Consider the following 19,464-nt stretch of genomic DNA (forward strand, 5'->3'; position numbering starts at 1 on the left):
GTTTTGCATTTTGCTAGGATCAGTGTCATCGCTGGTAGCATGAGGGGATACCTGGACCTTACAGGTAGTCCAACTTCTCCAGGATGCCACATCAGTACGTGCCACTGCCAGAACGTTTGCTGTGTCTCCCAGCACAGTCCCAAGACCGTGGAGATTCCAGGAAACAGGTTGTTACTAGGAGAGCTTGACAGGGCCAGAGAAGGTCCTGAACTCATCAGCAGGATCGCTATTTGCTCCTTTGTGCAAGGAGGAACAGAGTGAGTTCTGCTATAGCCCTACAAAATCACCTCCAGCAGGACATTGGTGTCTGACCAAACAATCAGAAGCAGACTTCATGAGAGTGGCCTGAGAGTCCGACATCCTCTACTACCTGTGCTCACTTCCCGGCACCGTGAAGCCCGATTGGTATATACCACAGAATACTAGAAATGGCAGGTCCACCACTGGTGCCGTTTTTAACACAGGAGAGCACATTTGACAGACCTCATGCTAGCACAGTGGGTCCTAGATTCCTTCTGGTGCCGTCCTCATGTGGTGAGGTATGCAGCCAGTTCCTGGAGGATGAAGGAATTGATACTACTGACTGGGCCTACATGACCAGGACATTATTAGAAACATGTTTTGCTCCATCTGAGGGTAATCTTTAAATCAAGTCCTCTATAGGTTAATATATTTTTATTTCCATCATACCATGTGGCGTCCTTTCATTCCTAACACATTACACACACATCAGCATTTTTCCCATTGAGATTTGATGTCTTTTCAAAGAGCTCTTTTAATTTTGTTGATCAGTGTATTTAAAGACTTATGTTTTTCTTTGGACACTGACAGTGTTTCAGTTAGCCTCCTACACAGATGGAGAGGCTGACCTTTCGCTTTTAAAGACGTGAAAGTGCCCTGTTGCTTTAACACATATAAGAGAAGCAAATTATACATAAATCTATGTCACATTTCATTAAAAATGTGTATTTTTATTCTGAATATTTATATTTTCAGTGAATTCAGTGACATGAATTTAGATATTGAAATCTTTAACCTTAGCCTTGACATTTCATTTAATTTTTTTTTTTTTCTATATGACTAGTAGCGCAAGAAATGAGCAGCTCCAAGTAGATGAAGGGTGGAGATTATTCCCACATGAATCAACACATTCAAAATATAATTAGAAATTTTCAGTTAAATACAAAAATGTCCAAAAAACTCATTGATCAACTCGGTAAATATGTCTGTGCCTTTGTAAGAGTTTTAATAACAAAAGCCAACACAGATGCCATGAAGCACCTTTTTAAAAGCAATATTAAATCAAAGATGACAGATTTATTAACATTTATGCACATTTACATCATTATTTTCAAAGAAAGTGATTTATATTATTCACAATTAATTGTAAAATACAATATTCTTCCATTAAGTTGCAAAAAAGATAGTGTCATGTGCAGAATGCCACAGTTGGTCCATTCATATGTAAAATGCAAAAAAAGGGTAAAGAAAACTCCTAGCACTCGTTGCTCGTAAACGGGCAGACCACACACACTTGTGCAATGTCGTCGTATTCGTACGTCCTCTTCAGAAATGTATCTGTGAGCCTCAAACCAGAAATGCTCTGAAACAAAGAGGCAAACACACGAGTAAGTCGGTAAAGAGCACTTTGATCTGAGCACACGGTCAATTGCAAAGTCTGGATCGTACCTGCAGACCCTGGACGGAAGACAGGACTGTGAGGGGCAGTGAGAGGAAGGCGCCAGGACTAAGTTTCCCCAGCTGTCGCCCTGATATACCACACCAATGGATAGAACTAGTATTACACATCTCTAGCACCAGGTCCATAGTTCTTTCACTGCAATATCAGAAAAGCAGAGAAAAGCTGGTTATTATGGGCTAATTCAACCCCTCAGTGAACTGAATAATACTGAGGGTTGTATTATGAGGGCGATTTCATTTTTCAGGGGTTTCTACCTGCAGTTGGTGATTTTACAGATGATGTCAAAAGGTTCTTCAAGGTTGACAGTGTCAGGAATCAGGTCTAAAGACAGCCGAATATCTCCATACCCTGGAGCCTGGAGGACACGTGGGGATTAAACTGTATTAAACGTATTCATGAGAGGATAAGCGAAATGAGCGCCTTTGTTCTTGGCAGTAAGCTAAGATACCATTCTTTGCAGCTGACTGGTCTGTAGCCTCCCTCTTTCCCCAAGATTGGTCTTCCATACAATGTCCAGCTTGCCTATGACCGTCACTCCCTTGATGATGCCGGCCTTCTCTGCGTACTCCGGCTTTGGCTTCAGGCAGTACAAATACTGCCGTGTGTCCATAGGCTGCAGGTAGGACATTTTCCCAAATGTGGACTCTCTGCAGAGGAAAAGTTACAGCTGAGTATCCAGTTTAAAATGTTATCAAAAATAAGGACACGTGTGTGTGTTTGTTTTACCCTTTGTCTGCTTGTGTGACCGTGTTGAGCTCTGTAACGTTGTACATCATGGATGGCTCTAAAGACACTTTCTCCATGAACATTGGTGAGGTGGTAATGTTCTGGATCTGCGCTTCCAGGAACACTTCATCTGTCTGAGCGCAGAAGCACAGCGTCACACTAACAGGCTATTTGATGTTAGCCTTTATAACAAGTTACATAATCTCCAAGGTGAACTGAGCAACATGTCAGGTATTAAGGGTGGGTTAGGGCTTTTGCAAATGTGCCAGCTTCAAAAGGATGAGCTCATATTTTAAAGTTTGTCTTAAAACGATATTCACATGCTCACAGATGCTGTTAAGAGTTTCTCGTGGTTATTTCCCCGAGGGAAGTGGGTAAAACCTCCTGATCCAGCAAGCACACTTGCTTCATTGGTTCTCACAGCACGCGCTACTTCTTTACCGGGGAGCACATCTGTGACCTGTAGTCGTCACAAATGTGCTCTGAGACTTTGAGGAATGATACTAAAAATATAACGTCTGATGCCATGTAAAAAGAAGAGACAGACCACAGATGCTGCGAGTGCTGCTCTTGAAAGCAATTAATGTTCTCAATTTTCCTGTTGACTCCTGAGGGAGCATAGGTCCGCAACAACACCACGCCAACGGACTCTGTTCTGGGCTGCTCTCTTCAGCTGGGTCCACGTCACTCCGGCGGCCTTCACTTCGCTCTTGACAGATCTTCTCCACGTCTGTTTGGGTCCCCCCACTTTCCTTTTCCCTTGTGGGTTCCAGTCCAGTGCTTGCCTTGCGACGTTGTCAAGTGGTTTTCGAAGTGTGTGGCCTATCCAGCCCCATTTTCTCTTCTTGATGTCTTGACCGACCGGGTTCTGGCTGGTTCTCTTCCACAGGTCTGTGTTTAAGATCTTCTCAGGCCATCTGATGTTGAGGATGTGTCGCAAGCACTTGTTGATGAAAATCTGTATCTTGCTGGTAGTGGTCTTGGTCACCCGCCACGTCTCGGACCCATACAGAAGGACTGCTTTCAATTAATGTTCTACTCACTGAAAATGACAGAGAGCAATCAGATTTTTCTGTCTTCTTCTAGGAAACATATGGAAGTTTCTCACAGCCAGCATGGACACCACAGATCACAGGAAACTGTAACTCTTACAGACATCTGAGAGGTGTTTTAAGACAGACTTAAATGTGCACCTTAAATTCCTTTGGTCATATAAGAGTTATACATTGAATGTCAATGAAGACTGGCATTAAAAGAAAAACTTTAACTGAATCCTATTAAGTTTGCTCAGTGTACCTTTGAGGACATTAGTACAATTGTTGGTCAGCAGGTGCACAGTACGGGCTGCACAGTGAAACATTAGTTTATCAAACATCAAGCAGTTTGGCTTATGAAAGTATGTTTAGAAATGTTTGACTTTATTTGTTCAGTACTGTCAAGACAGGAAATGTGGAGCAGGAGAGCAAGGTAACGCCAGGCAGTAAATATCTGGCTCTACCAGTTTAGATCTTATGGTGTACAACTTTACTTCTGGGGCTACCGGGCCACCCTAGTTATGGGTTCTTAGAAAGCTCAGAAAAGTTCTTAGAGGCTTAAACAAGAACCAAAAAACAGAAAAATAATAAAACTTTTGCAAGTGTACACCGATTTTATAAATATATAAAATTGGTCTGCTTAAAAATGAAACCATTTGGAAAGGTGAAAAGTACTGGTATTGTGTAGTCTCTTTCCCAAAACAGGCCAAATTCAATACTGCTACTCAGTGGCTCAGCAGTAACTAAAATAATAAGTTTATTAATATTCGAGAGCAATCATTACCGGTTAAGAGTACAGTTATTTACTTGTGCAGAGGCATAATAAATGCATCTCAAACGTAGAATCAGAGTATTTTATTAATCCCTGAGGAAATTGTGTTGTCACATAGTAAGAATTTAGATGCCTGAAATATGGAGAATGTTCAGCTTTCCTATTTTAATTAGGAAGCTACTTGATGTTCTGGTTGAGCAACACTCAGTTGTCTTTACAACAATAAACTTTTCTGTGCAGCCACGACTGTAAAGTGAGAAACAAAAAGAAGGAAGTGTGGATTAGTTTGTGCCCGTTATTCATAACATAAGTGACTTGATCATTCTGAGTGAAGTTAGTGTGAAATCAGGGTAAAGCCACTCCAACCAAACCTCACATTTCAGTGCTTATAGTCAAAGACTTCTGTCATTTTTGGTTGTTTAACTATTAAGTATAATTGTAGTGATACAAAAGTTAAAGTAGACCTATTAAATTGCTTTTTATATATTTATATTTTATTCTCGGACTGCACTAGGGCAGCGTTTCATGATTCACAGACAAATTAAGGAACTTTCTTCTGATTGGCTGACCCTTGCAAACACAAGGTTGAAGAGTAGGTGGGTGGGGCTTCTGCGCTTATAGTCTGAGCTGTTTGATTAGATGGCCATATTAGGGATGTCCACTCTCTATGACAAAGGAAAAAACCTGTGTGAAACTGAAGCAAGTTGATGCTTGAGAAATTTGCACACTGGGCTTTATGGTGGCTCTGAAATGTCAAATAGAGTGCAACTTAAGGAAACCCCAGCAAACAGAAAAACACAGCAAAGTAATGTGCGTTTTAATCACACGATTCATATCATAGTGTAGATACATGTGCTTGCTATTAGCTGTTTACTGTTGTGTGTGCTTTTGCAGAGGTTTTTTGCTGGTGTTCAATAGGAACAACATATGCAATGTAAAGAGTAATAGGTCCACTTTAAAAACGAGCAGCGCTGAACTTGCGTTACCACATAATCATTCACATATAGACGAATAGATACGAGATTAATCGTAGCACCTTCTGTGATGATAACCTTAATCAATGCAGTACCCACTCACAACAATGTGACACCACAAACACCGTGCAGGATCATTTTGAAAGAAGAGGAAACAAAGCGAGGGCAAAAGAAAAAGAATGGAAGTTTATGTCAAGGGGTAACAAACAATAATCTTTTTTTTTTCTTTTTTTAAATGAAACTTTTGACACAAGATCTTTTCTATATTCAGACTTTCTTCCATTCTTTTACTTTGCACCTTTGTATGAGCTCAGAAAGAAAGAGTGTCCAGTGCCAGAAATGATTAGTAGAAGCTAATGTTCAGTGACGATAACAGAAGAAACAGTTACCACAGAACTGAGGTCGCTCTAATGGAGAAAATAAAATACAAGACAAGACACAGTAAACAAATGGAGTTACATGCCAATGTTGATGACAATGAATATTTGCAATACACGAAGCTACTGATATGAAAATGAGAGAATTAAAAAAAAGGGGGGAAAGCTTAATGCCTTTATCCAGGAAAACCACTTATCTCCAGGATCATTTATTCACCTGGAGGCACACAGGTTTTCATGGAGGCCTAACTAATGCTAACTGCCTCTATTAGCGTTTGCAAATGTTCCTGACTATGAAATGAAATATGATATGAAATAAGAGCTTCACAATGCTGCTTGAGAACAGCTAATTTACCTCTGCGTTGTAGAACTTCGTCTTCACATCCAGCGGCTTCAAAACCTGATTAAAAATAGATTGCAAGCTGAACACTGAAGTTTTCTCATAAGATACCGCCATCGAGCTGAAAATAATATTTCCATGCAGTACTGTTTAGTCCAACTGGAGTTTTACTGAAAGTGGGAATCAGAGTGAGAGAAATTCATCTAAAGGAAAGGCAGCGAGGCTACAGCTGGTCCTCGAACTGAGGGCAGAAGATCGCCTGACACCAAACCCACACAGAGGAAGGCAATCTGTTGTAGCTCTGTGGCATTTCTCCACTCATCTCTAAGCTTACTCATGACTTTACAACCATCTCCTAATTAGAACACTGAACCATAACTTACCTGGAACTTGAAGAACTTCCTAAAATAGAGCTTCTCCCCTTGCTGGGTGGTGTAACTGACTGCACAAACTAAGCTGGAAATGTGAAAACAGCAACAAACAAACAGGATTATTATTATTATTATTTTTTTTTTATTACTGTTGAGTTGGGAAAACATTTCAGGAGTGGGAACACTCACATGTGTGTCCCAATTTCTTTGACTTCGTGGTGAATGACGTCATCGATGCAGCATTCGGGTTTGAGCTCTGCGACTGCCGAGTTTGATGCGGAGAGATTCAGCCTCTGTGAGCTCGTCTGTAGATCAGCCTACATAGGGAACCACATCGTGATTACGTGCGAATGGAAGACAAAGCGCACAATCTGAACTGAACAGGTATTCCTTCTTTACAGTACCTTCACCAGAATGTCTTTAACAACTTGGCTGCTGTCATTATGTACGCTTATGTAACTGGAGAAGGTCTCGCCGAGGAATATATTTCTGTATGATGTGAAGACAAGAACTAGTTTTTTTAAAAAAAGCACTTGCTGCTGTTTTTAACTTTAAAGAGTTACAGCTGATTGGTGTTTTACCCGAAGTTCTGTGGTAATGTGAGCATCTCTCCCAGCATTAAGGTCTCTGCGCCTTTGATGGTGGAGGGATCCTGTCTCATAAGCTGACCAAACAAGTCCCCTGTGGAGACAAAAACATGGGTAGGTAGGTGTCATGGATATGTATAATGTAGTCCAGAATTTGGCTCCCGCACATGAAATTTGATTCCTCACTAAAGATTTACTATTTAGAGGATAAGTGATATGAAAACAATAAGATATATACCGTTCTACCTGCACACTAACAGAATTAGCTTTGGAGAAACATAATGTGTGGATATCTAACAGGCAGATGCTCTTCTGATGCTGTAAGGCAGCGCCGCACAAAGTGAGCGCTCAGTTTGCTGCAAGGAGAATGACAAAGCTAAAGAAAGACGCTTTGAAGATCAAGTTTCAAAGCAGACTGAACCTGAAAGGTAAAGCCATTAGGTTTCAACATCTCCTTCTTTCCTTCTAATAACTCCGCCTCAAACATCTTGTGTTCAGTTCACTGAATAATATGTACTGTGGCTAGTTTTGTGACAGGTTCTAACATCTTAATATAATAAGTTTCCACCTGATGCCCTGAGAATAATTTTCTCTTCATTAACTTTAATGTATTTAATAAAGACATGCAAGATTTTACCCTGAATATTATTAATATTTTTTGAGTACAGGGCCTTGACGACATTATTATTATTATTTTTTAACTGTCATAACTTCTAAAGGACTGAAAAACACATTTTAAGACTGTAACCAAATCAGTTTCACATCAACTCCAAGATGACAATGTTTTTCTTGGCATATTCACTTGACTCAACTCTGAATGGGGACATCCAGCCCTTGTGTTCAGTTCAGTGTCCCTTGCTGATACTCAGATCACCCAGTGATACTGAGACCCTCTGTGATTCACGGCATCATGTGTGTTCATATTGGATTTTTAAAAAAAAAAGAAAAGAAAAAAAGACTTAAACTAAACTATTACACAGACCACTTGTGTGTTTCTCCATTTCACAGCTATAGGATACATTTGTGTGTGTTAGAATATGACTAGATTAGAAAGTGATTTTAATACAGAAATAATTTGATTAAATTTACAATTCAATTTTATTTATATAGCAGCAAATCACAACAGTCGCCTGTTGGTCCATATGTATAATGTAAGATAATACAATATTTTACAATATAAATATGGACCAGAAAGTAACAGCTAGAAGATGAGCCTGGTGTCAAAATGAGCCTAACAGATGAGATCTTTCATATGCTGTTACTTTTTTTTGAGCAACCATTATTCCACATGGGTTTTTGACCCTTCCAAAATATGCTCAAAAACATTTTTTCAAGTTTTTTCTCCAATGAATTTTAATAAACAGATTAAACATTGAGAGTACCAATATGTGTTTCTGTCAACATTAGACATCATACATATGCTACTTCACTGAAGCCAATGCAGAAGTACCTTAACCCTGTATTCTATCTGAAGGCCACCAGATGGCGATAGCTGCAGTTGTAAAAAGACATTTATAATATTGAGGTAAATTTTTACTTAATATACTACAGTTATGGTCCCAGAAAATATCCTGCTAATTCTAAAAGGGTCAGCTGAAGGTACTGATTGATTTTTCAATTGACCCAACAAGTTTCCAAGAAAAAGGAATGTTTTTATACTAATGCAATTCATCTTTAATTCTCTTTAAAAAATAAACTATGACTTCCCTACTACTTACAGAAATAGATGTCCAACCTAGACTCGTCAGCACATTTTTGATTTCTATGGACTTCAGTTACCACTGCACTGCTCTGTGCTGCATTCAACCAGAAGGAACTAGAATTACTGCTTAGCTGTTGAATGCCTCTGCCAGCCAGTCAGTAACTCATATAATAAATATATTGATGATTCTGAAGGGGTTTAATAAGAAGGTATAAACTATACTGATGTTTGGCCAATAAAGGTTTAACTAATGACAGCAGGCAATCCTTCAAATATGGATGTTGCTACAAAAATGCCAGAAACGGATGCGTAGCACACGCATTTTTAACCCAGCAGCAGAAAAGGTCTTAAATAACTGTAGTTTAAAGATGGAAGATTACTGTCACAAATATAACATCTGGCTAAATAAGTATTTTTGCAAAGCTGCAAAGCTAACCTCTGACCTTGTAGTTGTCACTTTTATCCTTTTAGACACTTTTGCAAAAATTTTGACATAATTAGCAAATTAAGTATTAACTACTACACCCACCCCAACACAGACACACCTGTTAAGAGTTCAGGTTTTTGTGATGTTATTTAGACAACAATAAATGATTTCAAAATGTTCCTACCTTTAATGTGAGCTATAACCTGCACAATCATTTGAAAAAAGAAACAAATCTGTTCGAGGAGAAATAAAAAAATAAAATAAAACTGTGTGCACTCTCTTAAACTACTTCACGTTATTGAATCACAGCGTTCAGTCTTCTTGGGTACACACTCTACATCAGTTAAAGAGACTGATTAACCCCCAGGTAAAGTTCAGGTGTTCTAGTAGGATTCGCCTGACATTTACTCACTTGCCTGCTACAGGAAAAGGTTGGCAGCTTCGCAGAGAGCTTGCAAAGCATCACACTGATCTTATCAGTCATCGCCAAACGTTATCGCCAAACGTTTACAGAAATAAATTCCACGGCATTGAATATACCACAACACAGAGCACAGTAAAGACTGTGTCATCAAAAAAGTGAAGAAAATATGGGATGACAGTGACACTGCAAAGAGCTGGACTGGATGACTGTGGTCTCATTTTTTAACGTCACAAAAACCTGGCACTTTTACAGCGGTGTACACTTTTTATATCCACTGTATGGGCAAACTCAGAAAACATAACTCAGTGGCTGATAGGGAATAATAAAACAACAACAGAAACTTTAATGTGTCTACCTCTCTTTTATAGCATTTGGACAAGTTTGATGCCATGAAAATATTAACTATTTTTTTCTTGCACTCTATTGCAGACACAGTGTCTTGTTTTCGTTTGTAAGCTGACTTGAGTGGGATTTCCTGGTGCAACCACAGAGGATGTTTAAATGAGTGTAAAAAAAAAATTGAGGAAGCTGCCTGACCAAGTTTGGCCTCAATACTTGTGTTATTTCCTGTAGTGGAGTGCAATGCTGACGTGGACCTCTGAAAAACAACAGCATTAAAAAAAACAAAACAACAACAACAAAAAAATACTTATCATTCAGCATTCAACTTCACAATGCTTGACTGTGAGTTTCTCAAACACAATCATGAATTTACAGAAGTTGGGAAAAATCTCTCAGATTGTTGTATATGCATGTAAAAAGGTGGAGATTGAATGAACAGGAAGCTTTTAAGCCTTCAAACAGATTTCTCCTTGAATTAACTTTTCCATTTTACACAATGCAAACAAAAGCATTAGACTACAAATAAAAAAAAAACAAAACAACAACAACAACCTACAGGCAAGGGATTATACCATGGACACAAGGCTGTTGTTTTACTGTTCATGTCTTATTTGATCTTCTGCGTCCTGATAAACATAAGTATAAGACCTCTGACTAATAAACTGTCATTACTATGAGTGGTGGTACAGTGGCTCAGCCATTGTGGTTTCCTCCTACTATCCCACGTCCTGCACTGGATTCCCTGATAACATCATGATGCTCAGTCTCACAGACCTGACCCCTGTTGTTCTCGTTTGCTACAGCTCTGCTAAAGAATATGGAGTGAAATTCATTTCAGGCTCGGTGGGTGGAACTCTGTCTGCAAGTTTAAACAGGCTCACCTGGCAGATCTCGATCCTCGCACGTCACCGGCAGGTTTGTGAAGAGAGTGGGCTTCGTTAAGCGCATCACTGTAAAGTAAAGTGACACTGGTTAGCAGCCAATTAGTGACCAAGCTGATATTTTCACATGGATTCAGGAGCCTGCATTCAAGAATGAATGCTTACCAGTTACTGAAATCACCCACAGCAGGGGTGTATCTAAAGATTATTTCAACAAAGAATGAATCTGCTGACAAAGAGCAGTTCTAAGTGGGAAAGTGGTGGTCTGACATTTTAATTGGGACGGCATTAAAAAAATTAAAACGTACAAATTATACAGGTTTTGTATGTACCATGTGAAGGACAACTATATGGTAACTTATCTGAATGCAACTTTTACAACTCCCTCTCTAGGTAAATGCAGTAAGCCCAAAGTTCCAGAAGTTTGCTTAATAGTCTCAAAACTCTTGTAAGATGCATTTCTTACACGCTGTTCACTGTTAAAAATGGTAACTGCCTAACAGATAAAATGCTCTGCAGTCCTCACACACATGTCAAAGCCCGGGTCCATGAAGTGCTCTAAAAACAGTGAATAAAATCTTCCCTTCGCTACTGCATAAAACCTGTAGCTGTAGTAGCTAATATTTGAGTAATACCGTTAGTATTCTGAGTGCTGCACTCTATGCAGTTTGCAGGATATCACTTATGCTCAGAATTTCTTTTTGCGGGTGGTGAGCTGAAAGCTAACAAAAAGAAACAGGGAAATTAACACTTTAACTTCCCATAGTTCCTTCTTTGAGTCAGATTCAGATTAGAGCAGCTAGAAGTAAAAAAAAAAAAGTTACCTCGAGGAAAAAAAAAGTCCAACCCAAGCAAACAAACAAAAAACGAATTAGTGCAATAAATAAATGAGCTGCAACAACTAAGAGCACAAGAGAGAGTTAGCTTACATTATGACACAGTTCCTTAAGCTACACTTTGCTAAACAGGGTCTTTAATATATGTTTTAAGCGCCCCAAACGAAAAGAAAAGTCTTTAAAGTCGCACCACTGGCCATCAGCCTTGTTTACACCTTCACAAAAGTAAATGCATGATATTGCATTAGCTAGCGCTACTAGCAACTTGAAGCAGCAGCAAATGACAACAGCGCGATACACTAACACATCTAACCATGAAGACAACCTCTGTAGTCACAACATATATGTTAACAGTAAAATACCTTTTAATGCGAGCAGGTGCTCCTGTTTCGCCTGATTTACATCCATTTTGACAGTGAAAACAGCCTAATCAGGGTGATATTAGCCACTCTGCTAGCTGCTTGTGTGACAGGCAGTTTCTTCTTCGTCATGTCATTTGGGGACAGGATGGACGCCCCTGACATGTTATACTGCCTCCAATAGTCCGAGATGGGCGTTACAACAACAGAGAATCTTTTCTTTTCTTTTCTTTTCTTTTCTTTTCTTTTCTTTTCTTCACCGTTTATATTAAGTTTTACTTTAGTCAGTTTAATTTGTATTACCATATGTTTTATTCCTAATCCAAACCGCAAATAAATAGATAAAACTTGATATTAATGATAAACGTCACTGGCATCTAGCGGTGAGAAGAGACATTACATTCGGCCATAACCTCTGCAGTGTTGAAATAGCGAAATGCCAAACACTGTAACTCTTACACGGATACTTGTGATCCAGTACCTAGTCCCTAATATTTTAGAGCTGATAACAGAATCTGTTCATGTTCTGTTGCTTATGTTGGTTTTTTTGTATGAATTTCTTCTGTTCAATTTGTTTTCTTTTTCTTTTTTCTTTTTGCAAGGAAGGAGAAGAAGTGTGTCTCTCTCAATCTACACGTGGTAGTTGTCATTTTGTGGATCTGTCTCAGTGGCTGCAGTCACAATGATATAAAGTTGCAGCTGCAATTTATTAAAAATATTTGTTTGATTAAAAGACTGTTAAATAATAATAAAAATAAGACAATTATTAGAAAGTTAAATCTGAATTATTGAGCTACAATAAAAGCTAGAAAATACAAGACCTTTAGAATTATAAAGAAACTCTTGCTGCTTCTGGGCATTGCAAGTCACTTTTCGGTGAGATTCTGAAGACAACCAGCCCATTGTGCACACACAGGAAATTTGTTAGTTTTGCTTCCACAGGCACGGCTTGTAAGCAGCACCAGTGTTTTCATCTGCATGAAGCAAATGGAGAAGCTGAGCTACAGAAAAGCTACAAATTTGTCAGCATTCTGATTTACAGAGCAACAATTCCTGTGTCAAATAAGATGATATGAGATTTAGGCAGTTTTCCTCTTAAAAAAAGAAGGCACTGTGCTGTCATCAAGTGAATGCATGAGCATTTACTGCGCAGTTTCTCACTGATAATGGTTATGTAGCATATATACATCGATCAGGCATAACATTGTGACCACAGACAGAAGTGAATGACACTGATCTGATGATCTCTTGATCATGACACCTGTTAGTTTGTGGGATATATTGTGGAACAAGTGGATATTTTGTTCTCACAGTTGATGAGTTAGAAGCAGGAAAAATGAGCAAGCATAAGGATTTGACAAGGTGGATACTGGCACCAGGATCCCCTATGTTAAAAGAATGCTTTGGAGAATGTTCTGCTGGGAAACCTTGGGTCCTGCCATCCATGTGGATGTTACTTTGAAAAGTTCCACCTACCTAAGCCTTGCTGAAGACCATGTACACCCTTTCATGGATTACGGTATTCCCTGATGGCTGTGCCCTCTGTCAGCAGGATACAGTGCCTTTCCACGAAGCAAAACTGAATGGTTTGAGGAGCACAACAATGAGTTTGAGGTGTTGACTGGGCCTCCAAATTCCTCAGATCTCAGTCCAATTGAGCATCTGTGGGATGCTCTGGGCAAACAAGTCTGATCCCTGGAAGCCCCACCTCTTAAAGGATGTTCTGTTAACATTTTGGTGCCAGATACCACAGCACACCTTCAGGGGTCTAGTGGAGTCCTTGTCTCAGTGGGTGGGGTGTGTTTTGGCAGCATATAGGGGGCCAACACAATATTAGGCCTGTGGTCATAATGATATCCCTGATCGGTGTATATATAGAGTTTATGTCCTGTGGAGTTCCCATGGACACAAGATAACATGAATGACTCAGCGCAAGGGTGAACAATTTGAATAAGGTTTCCTTGTATATTGCCTCCACTTTCACCAAAATCCACAGAATGATTGAATAGATTTAGAATAGATCAAAACATGCCAGCATCCTTTCACTGTGTAAATCTTCACATGCACAGTACTACTCCCCATAGTTATCAAACTTGCCAAGTGTACTGCTGTTAGTTATGACTATTGCAAAACATATTTAAAGAGCCTTAGCGTGACAAAGTTACAACAGTTTGTGATCATGGAAACACTTGTGGTGTCAACAGAACACAGAATAAGGCACAGAAGTGAAAGGGTACAGAACAATTCTCAGCACTGTTTTGTTATTAGGCTCATTTTGCACACTATGCGCTATTTGGTGTTACAAGTTTTCTTCTCTGCAGTAATTTTTCTCTTTCTATAGTTGTGTGACCAAAAATGCTCTCTACCATCACAATTCATGCAAAAGCAAGTGTTTTGCAAGACCTTGTGCTATTCACATAAAGTCAGCTGAGTCATATTCACGTTGATACAGAACAGACTTTGATGCAGTGGCCGTTCAGTGTCAGTGAAATCACGTCAGGCAAGGAAGTTAAAGATGAGGACACACTTCAAATCAGCTGTTATTCTGACCAAAGACCGTACCAATTTGATCTGCTTCACATAATTTCAAATTAAGTTTTCATTTTGAGCTCAATAAACAGTTCACTGACAAAGAACTTTAGTTTTTGCACGCAAATACAAGATTTTGGATGAACCACCACTTTTCAAGTTATCCATAGTCATAAAGACCAGAACATCAAGACCCGGACAAAGTCACAAGTTTAATAGTCTTTATTAGGAACATGAGAACTTCAACAAGAATTTGGAGATGGTAAGCAAAAGTAGGATTATTTACAGGGGCCAGACTGAGAACTTTTGGTAAAGGAGACCCCACAGTGAGTGAGACCTGTAACAGGAAAGTATAGTGATCGAAAAAATGAAGGGAACTTTTTAATCAGAGTACAGCATCGACTCAGTTGAACTTGTGGGATACTGATGTGGTCAGTTAAGTAACAGAGGGGGTTGTTTCAGCCACTTTGGTGTTAAATACAGTAACAGTAGCAGAACTAGAGGGGCAAAAATGAGACACCCCCCAAAACAGGAATGGGTTTACAGGTGGAGGTCACTGACATTTTTCCCCTCCTCATATTTTCTGACTGTTTTTTTTTTTTTTGGCTAGGATTAGTGTTAATACTTGTAGAATGAGGAGATACCTGCACAGGTAGTCCAACTCCTTCAGGATGCCAGATCAATACAGAATAGCCAGAAGTTTTGATGTGTCTCCTAACAGTCTCAAAAGCATGGACGAGATTCCAGGAGACAGGCAGTTACTCTAGGACACTGCGGGATAGAAGGTCCTTAACCCATCAGCAGGAGTGCTATCTGCTCCTTTGCGCAAGAAGGAACAGAATGAGCTATGCCCGAGCTACGAAATGATCTGATGAGCAGGACAGTGTTGTGAATCTCTCTGACAAACAATCACAAACAGACTTCATGAGGGTGGCCTGAGAGCCCCCTTCCTCTGCTGGGCCCTGTGCTCACTGCTGGGCACCGTGAAGTCTGACTGGCATTTACCACAGAATACCAGAATTGGCAGGTCTACCACTGGTGCCCTGTGCTTTTCACAGATGAGAGCAGGTTCAACCTGAACACATGACAGACTTGAAAGACTCTGTTGAAGCTGTGGAGAACGTTATGCTGCCAATAACATTATTCAGCATGACCGGTTTGGTGATGGGATCAGTGATTGTCTGGAGAGGCATATCCATGGAGGGACACACAGACCTCTACAGGATAGACAATGGCACCCTGACTGCCACACACACCATAGAGAAACTAGGAAAAAAGGACAAAACGTAGAAAGTAGACATCACAGGAGTGACAACAATTCAGCAGAAAATGGAGGTAAGAGACAGCACAAAGCAGCAATGAGATGATGGAAGCCTGACTGGAAAAGAGAAGGGCAGAGCGAGAGAGAGGGAAGGAACAGAGACTGGGCCTGCTGGGTAACCTAATGTATAAGGAGGAAATGCATTCTGGGAATTACTTCTCCAAAGCTGAGAACTTGTTTCAGTTTTTTCTGTGAACACTTTACTCAAATGAACTGATGTCGAATCAGTTGGCATACAATTTAAACTCACTTTTGTTTTCTGTTTGCAGCAAATCAAAAGCACAATAATTAACATCTTCAAGTTGAGAATGAGCATCATCAAGCAAGTATACAATCATGAGCTACTTAAACATGTTACTTATAACACCCAGTATCTAAAACATATCTAAACTTGATATTTGTGCACTTTTAGAACTTGAACTTGTTGACTGAAACAAAACAAAAAAAAGATTAAAAAAAAACAATATGACTGTGACAGAGTGTGTGACATGCAATTTTAATTAGCATGGGCTTCCAAAATGAATAAAGCCTTTGCAGTGTAGAAACAATCCTGCGGCTTGGACTGAAGCAGATGATCACAGAGGACCAGTCATGCAAGCAGACTGACACAAAATGAGTTCATCTTACTTTGCAATGACAAAAGGCCAGAAGAGTATGAAGCTGAGTGGCATTTTTATTGGAGGCATCACAAGAGATGTGTTAACAGCAGAATTTGATATTTTCTTTATTCAATTTGACTTTCTTGTGACAACAACATGACAATTCTGCATTTAAGCCATTATCTGTATGCGTGCAGATGGTAATGAATAGAACTCTACACGTCATAGAGCAGCACGGCCACCGGAGCGCTCAACGCCTTGCTTAGAATGATTTGTTTAGAACAAATCTTTTCATCGTCTTCATCCTCCACGAGGACAGACAGAAAGTGCTGAGGGCTCCAGGGCACCTCCTTGGTCTCGGATGCCAGCACACGGATGCAGTCGATGTCTTTCTTGAAGGTGAACTTCACCACGGAGGGGGTCGTCTCCTTATCGGCATCTTCACCAGACTGGGAAACGATGAAGGCATCAATCTCCACAGCCTTTTCTGTGATGAACACACGAACGTTCCTCTTGCTGTTGTTGCTCAATTGGCACGCAGTGCTGATGTTGCCCATTTTTCAAAAGGTGTCAGGAGGCTGAGTGGAGGCTGAGGCTGAAATTTGAAATGAGACAGACATATTGCTTAAATTCTGAGCATCTCATTATCTAAAAACCCACATGTGTGGGGAGTATTGATCCTTTATATTTCATTCTTTATATTTCATTTTTGTTCCTAAATATGTTTTTTTAAACAAATTAAGCTTGTGATCGAAAACTTCGTAAGACTTTAACACTTCACAATATGTCCCATGACCAAGACCATAATTCCCGTGTAATTAAACAGAATTTAAATGTATTTTATTCGAAATTAGAATGTAATTATATTTGCCTACACATAATTAAAGATAGATACACCAGAAATAGGTCAAGTTTTTACAGGAACCTAATAAAATATTATGCTCTAAGTAAACTGAAGCACTAGGTAATGACATTTTAGTAGTGTGCAATTTGATGGCAATTTGCAGAAAAACAAAGAAACATTTCCTTGTTAAACACTGTAGATACACTGTACGTTTTGGGGGCATTGTTGGTATTATGGAGTGGATTAATCTTAATTTTTACATCTTTATTCATTGTGACATCCATGACTGATGCTCTACTATTCAATACTAATTCTACTATTCAAATGTATTTTTATTTTACCAATATAAACACAATAAAGACTGTTCTCCCTTACTAACTTACAAGAAAAAAAATAAACCTAACCCTAAGTCTATCAAAATTTGCACATCTATGTGACCTTATAAAGATGGAGCCAAGTCTAACTTAATATTATTTTCACAATAACTGTTTAAACATAACAGTTTGACAATTATTAGTGTGAATGTTTGTAAAAGCATTCACAGTATTGTTCTTCTAATCTTTATTATTCTATTTTCTATATTCCGTACGTTTTTTGTACTCTATCTCCTTCAAAACTGTTCAACTTAGAAAAACCATTCAAACACCGTTAGATTCCTCTTCTTATGGACATGACTGCTTGTATTTTTCTCATTTATAACATTTATATTTTTAAAATTATTCAACTTTTTCAACAAAAATTTCCCATGTATTTCAATGGGGAGACCCTTCAAATCCTCATTCAACTTACTCATTTTCAAACTGTATCTACTTCCACATACGTTGACATAGAGCCACCATTCAAACTTTAAAACGAAGACAAGACATTCAACTTGTATTTATCTTTTCAATATCTATTATACTTTTTCTTCAGTTCCAGTTTAAGTTTCATGATGTTTTTTCACCCGTTTCAGAGTTTATAATGGGTGTGTATGGGACGGAATGTTGCCGCTAGAGTGAGACAGCTCAACTGGCAGAGTGAGAGAAGCAAAATAATTAATCTTAAAATCTTTTTTAAAACTGCTGCTGTGTCCGCGGCGTTTGCTCTACAGGTATGATTTTACCCTCAAAACGTAGCCATCGCTGTCCTCTTTCATCCAATGTGTTTACTATTGTACTAGGTGTTATGGTTCTTTCATAAATGTCACCAATGCACAGCCTCGTCCTTCCAACTCCTCCATAGACTCCAATGTTAAAATGGCTCAGAAAGTTCGTTTGAAAATCAGAAGAGCATGGTGTCTTTATACTGTCACCACGTCCATATAATAAACTCCACAGGCATGAAAACTGAGAATTCAGTAGACTGGACATTGCTGGTGCTCACGGTGAAAGAATTTTGTCAATACGACGTGTACTTTTCATTTGGGAACGATTTGTTTCGGCCTGACTTTTCTGTTCATTTTAAGCAGCAAAAGTGAGGTGCATGTCTGTGAGCGTGTGTATGGAGCCATTGGGTGCAGTCACTATAGCAACCAGGCTCACACCTGCCTGCCTAACGAGCTCTGTCTCTCACTGTGCCAAGATTCATCTTAAACACTTCTCTTTCAACTGCTGCTGTGTCCACAGTGTTTCCTCTACAGATATCATTTTACCCTCAAAACGTCGCCATCGTTCTTCTGTTCCCAGCACCGTGTCTTTCAAAGCTCATAGATACAAACTTTTTAAACTGTGTGGATCCATGTGGAGGAATCACATTTTAGTCATTCAGTTATTCAAAGAATATGAACTTTTAATATTCATTCAGATGTTTTCTGACTCTAAATTTTCTTTTCTCATTTCTTATGTTTTTCTAATTTAAAATTAAAACATTTTCAGCTCTTTTCCAACTTCTGTGTGGTTGTCAGCTTTTAGCACTTCAGCACTTTTGTTTTCAGGTGCAAATTTCTGTATTTTTCATCTCATTCAACATTTTTAAGTTAAAATTCAGCAATTAATTCATTTCAGTGCACACATTCAGATTCAAGCATTCACACTGCAGTTTCTTCAGAAAATGCACTTTCTAGTTCTAACTGTAGTTCTTTATTGAACTCTGAGTCTCTATGATATATCTCTTTACTTACGCTTATTTCATTATCTCTGATATGACAGCCAGGAATGTTTTAACTGTTTTAACTTTATACATTTAAAAATGCTCAAGTGCTTTCAATTTAGGTACCAAAATAAGCTATCCTCTGCAGTTTCTTAAACAAATCAAATATAAACTGAGTTCTTACCTGCTGATTCAGTGAAGGACAGGTGACAATAATGAGCTGTTACTGTAGCTGCTCACCTGAGCTGTG

General features: G+C 39.0%; 1 protein-coding gene across 2 annotated transcripts; it reads right to left on the reverse strand.

The window, feature by feature from the left end:
- Positions 1-1,275: 1,275 nt before the first annotated feature.
- Positions 1,276-11,976, reverse strand: trappc13 (trafficking protein particle complex subunit 13). Of its 2 annotated transcripts, XM_063478108.1 has the most exons (13): positions 11,858-11,976; positions 10,660-10,728; positions 6,878-6,977; positions 6,701-6,785; positions 6,486-6,613; positions 6,309-6,381; positions 5,941-5,985; positions 5,598-5,615; positions 2,429-2,562; positions 2,151-2,349; positions 1,957-2,057; positions 1,690-1,837; positions 1,276-1,603 (listed from the first exon to the last, which is right to left on the reverse strand). In XM_063478108.1, exons 1-13 carry the CDS (start codon positions 11,901-11,903, stop codon positions 1,496-1,498), a joined length of 1,254 nt encoding a protein of 417 aa, XP_063334178.1. In that variant the 5' UTR covers positions 11,904-11,976; the 3' UTR covers positions 1,276-1,495. The 2 variants fall into 2 exon arrangements, with proteins under 2 accessions (XP_063334178.1, XP_063334180.1); XM_063478110.1 differs by lacking the exon at positions 5,598-5,615 and having other exon boundaries at positions 1,277-1,603.
- Positions 11,977-19,464: the final 7,488 nt, after the last annotated feature.

Source organism: Pelmatolapia mariae, linkage group LG7 (genome assembly GCF_036321145.2).
Source record: "Pelmatolapia mariae isolate MD_Pm_ZW linkage group LG7, Pm_UMD_F_2, whole genome shotgun sequence".
Taxonomy (NCBI): domain Eukaryota; kingdom Metazoa; phylum Chordata; class Actinopteri; order Cichliformes; family Cichlidae; genus Pelmatolapia; species Pelmatolapia mariae.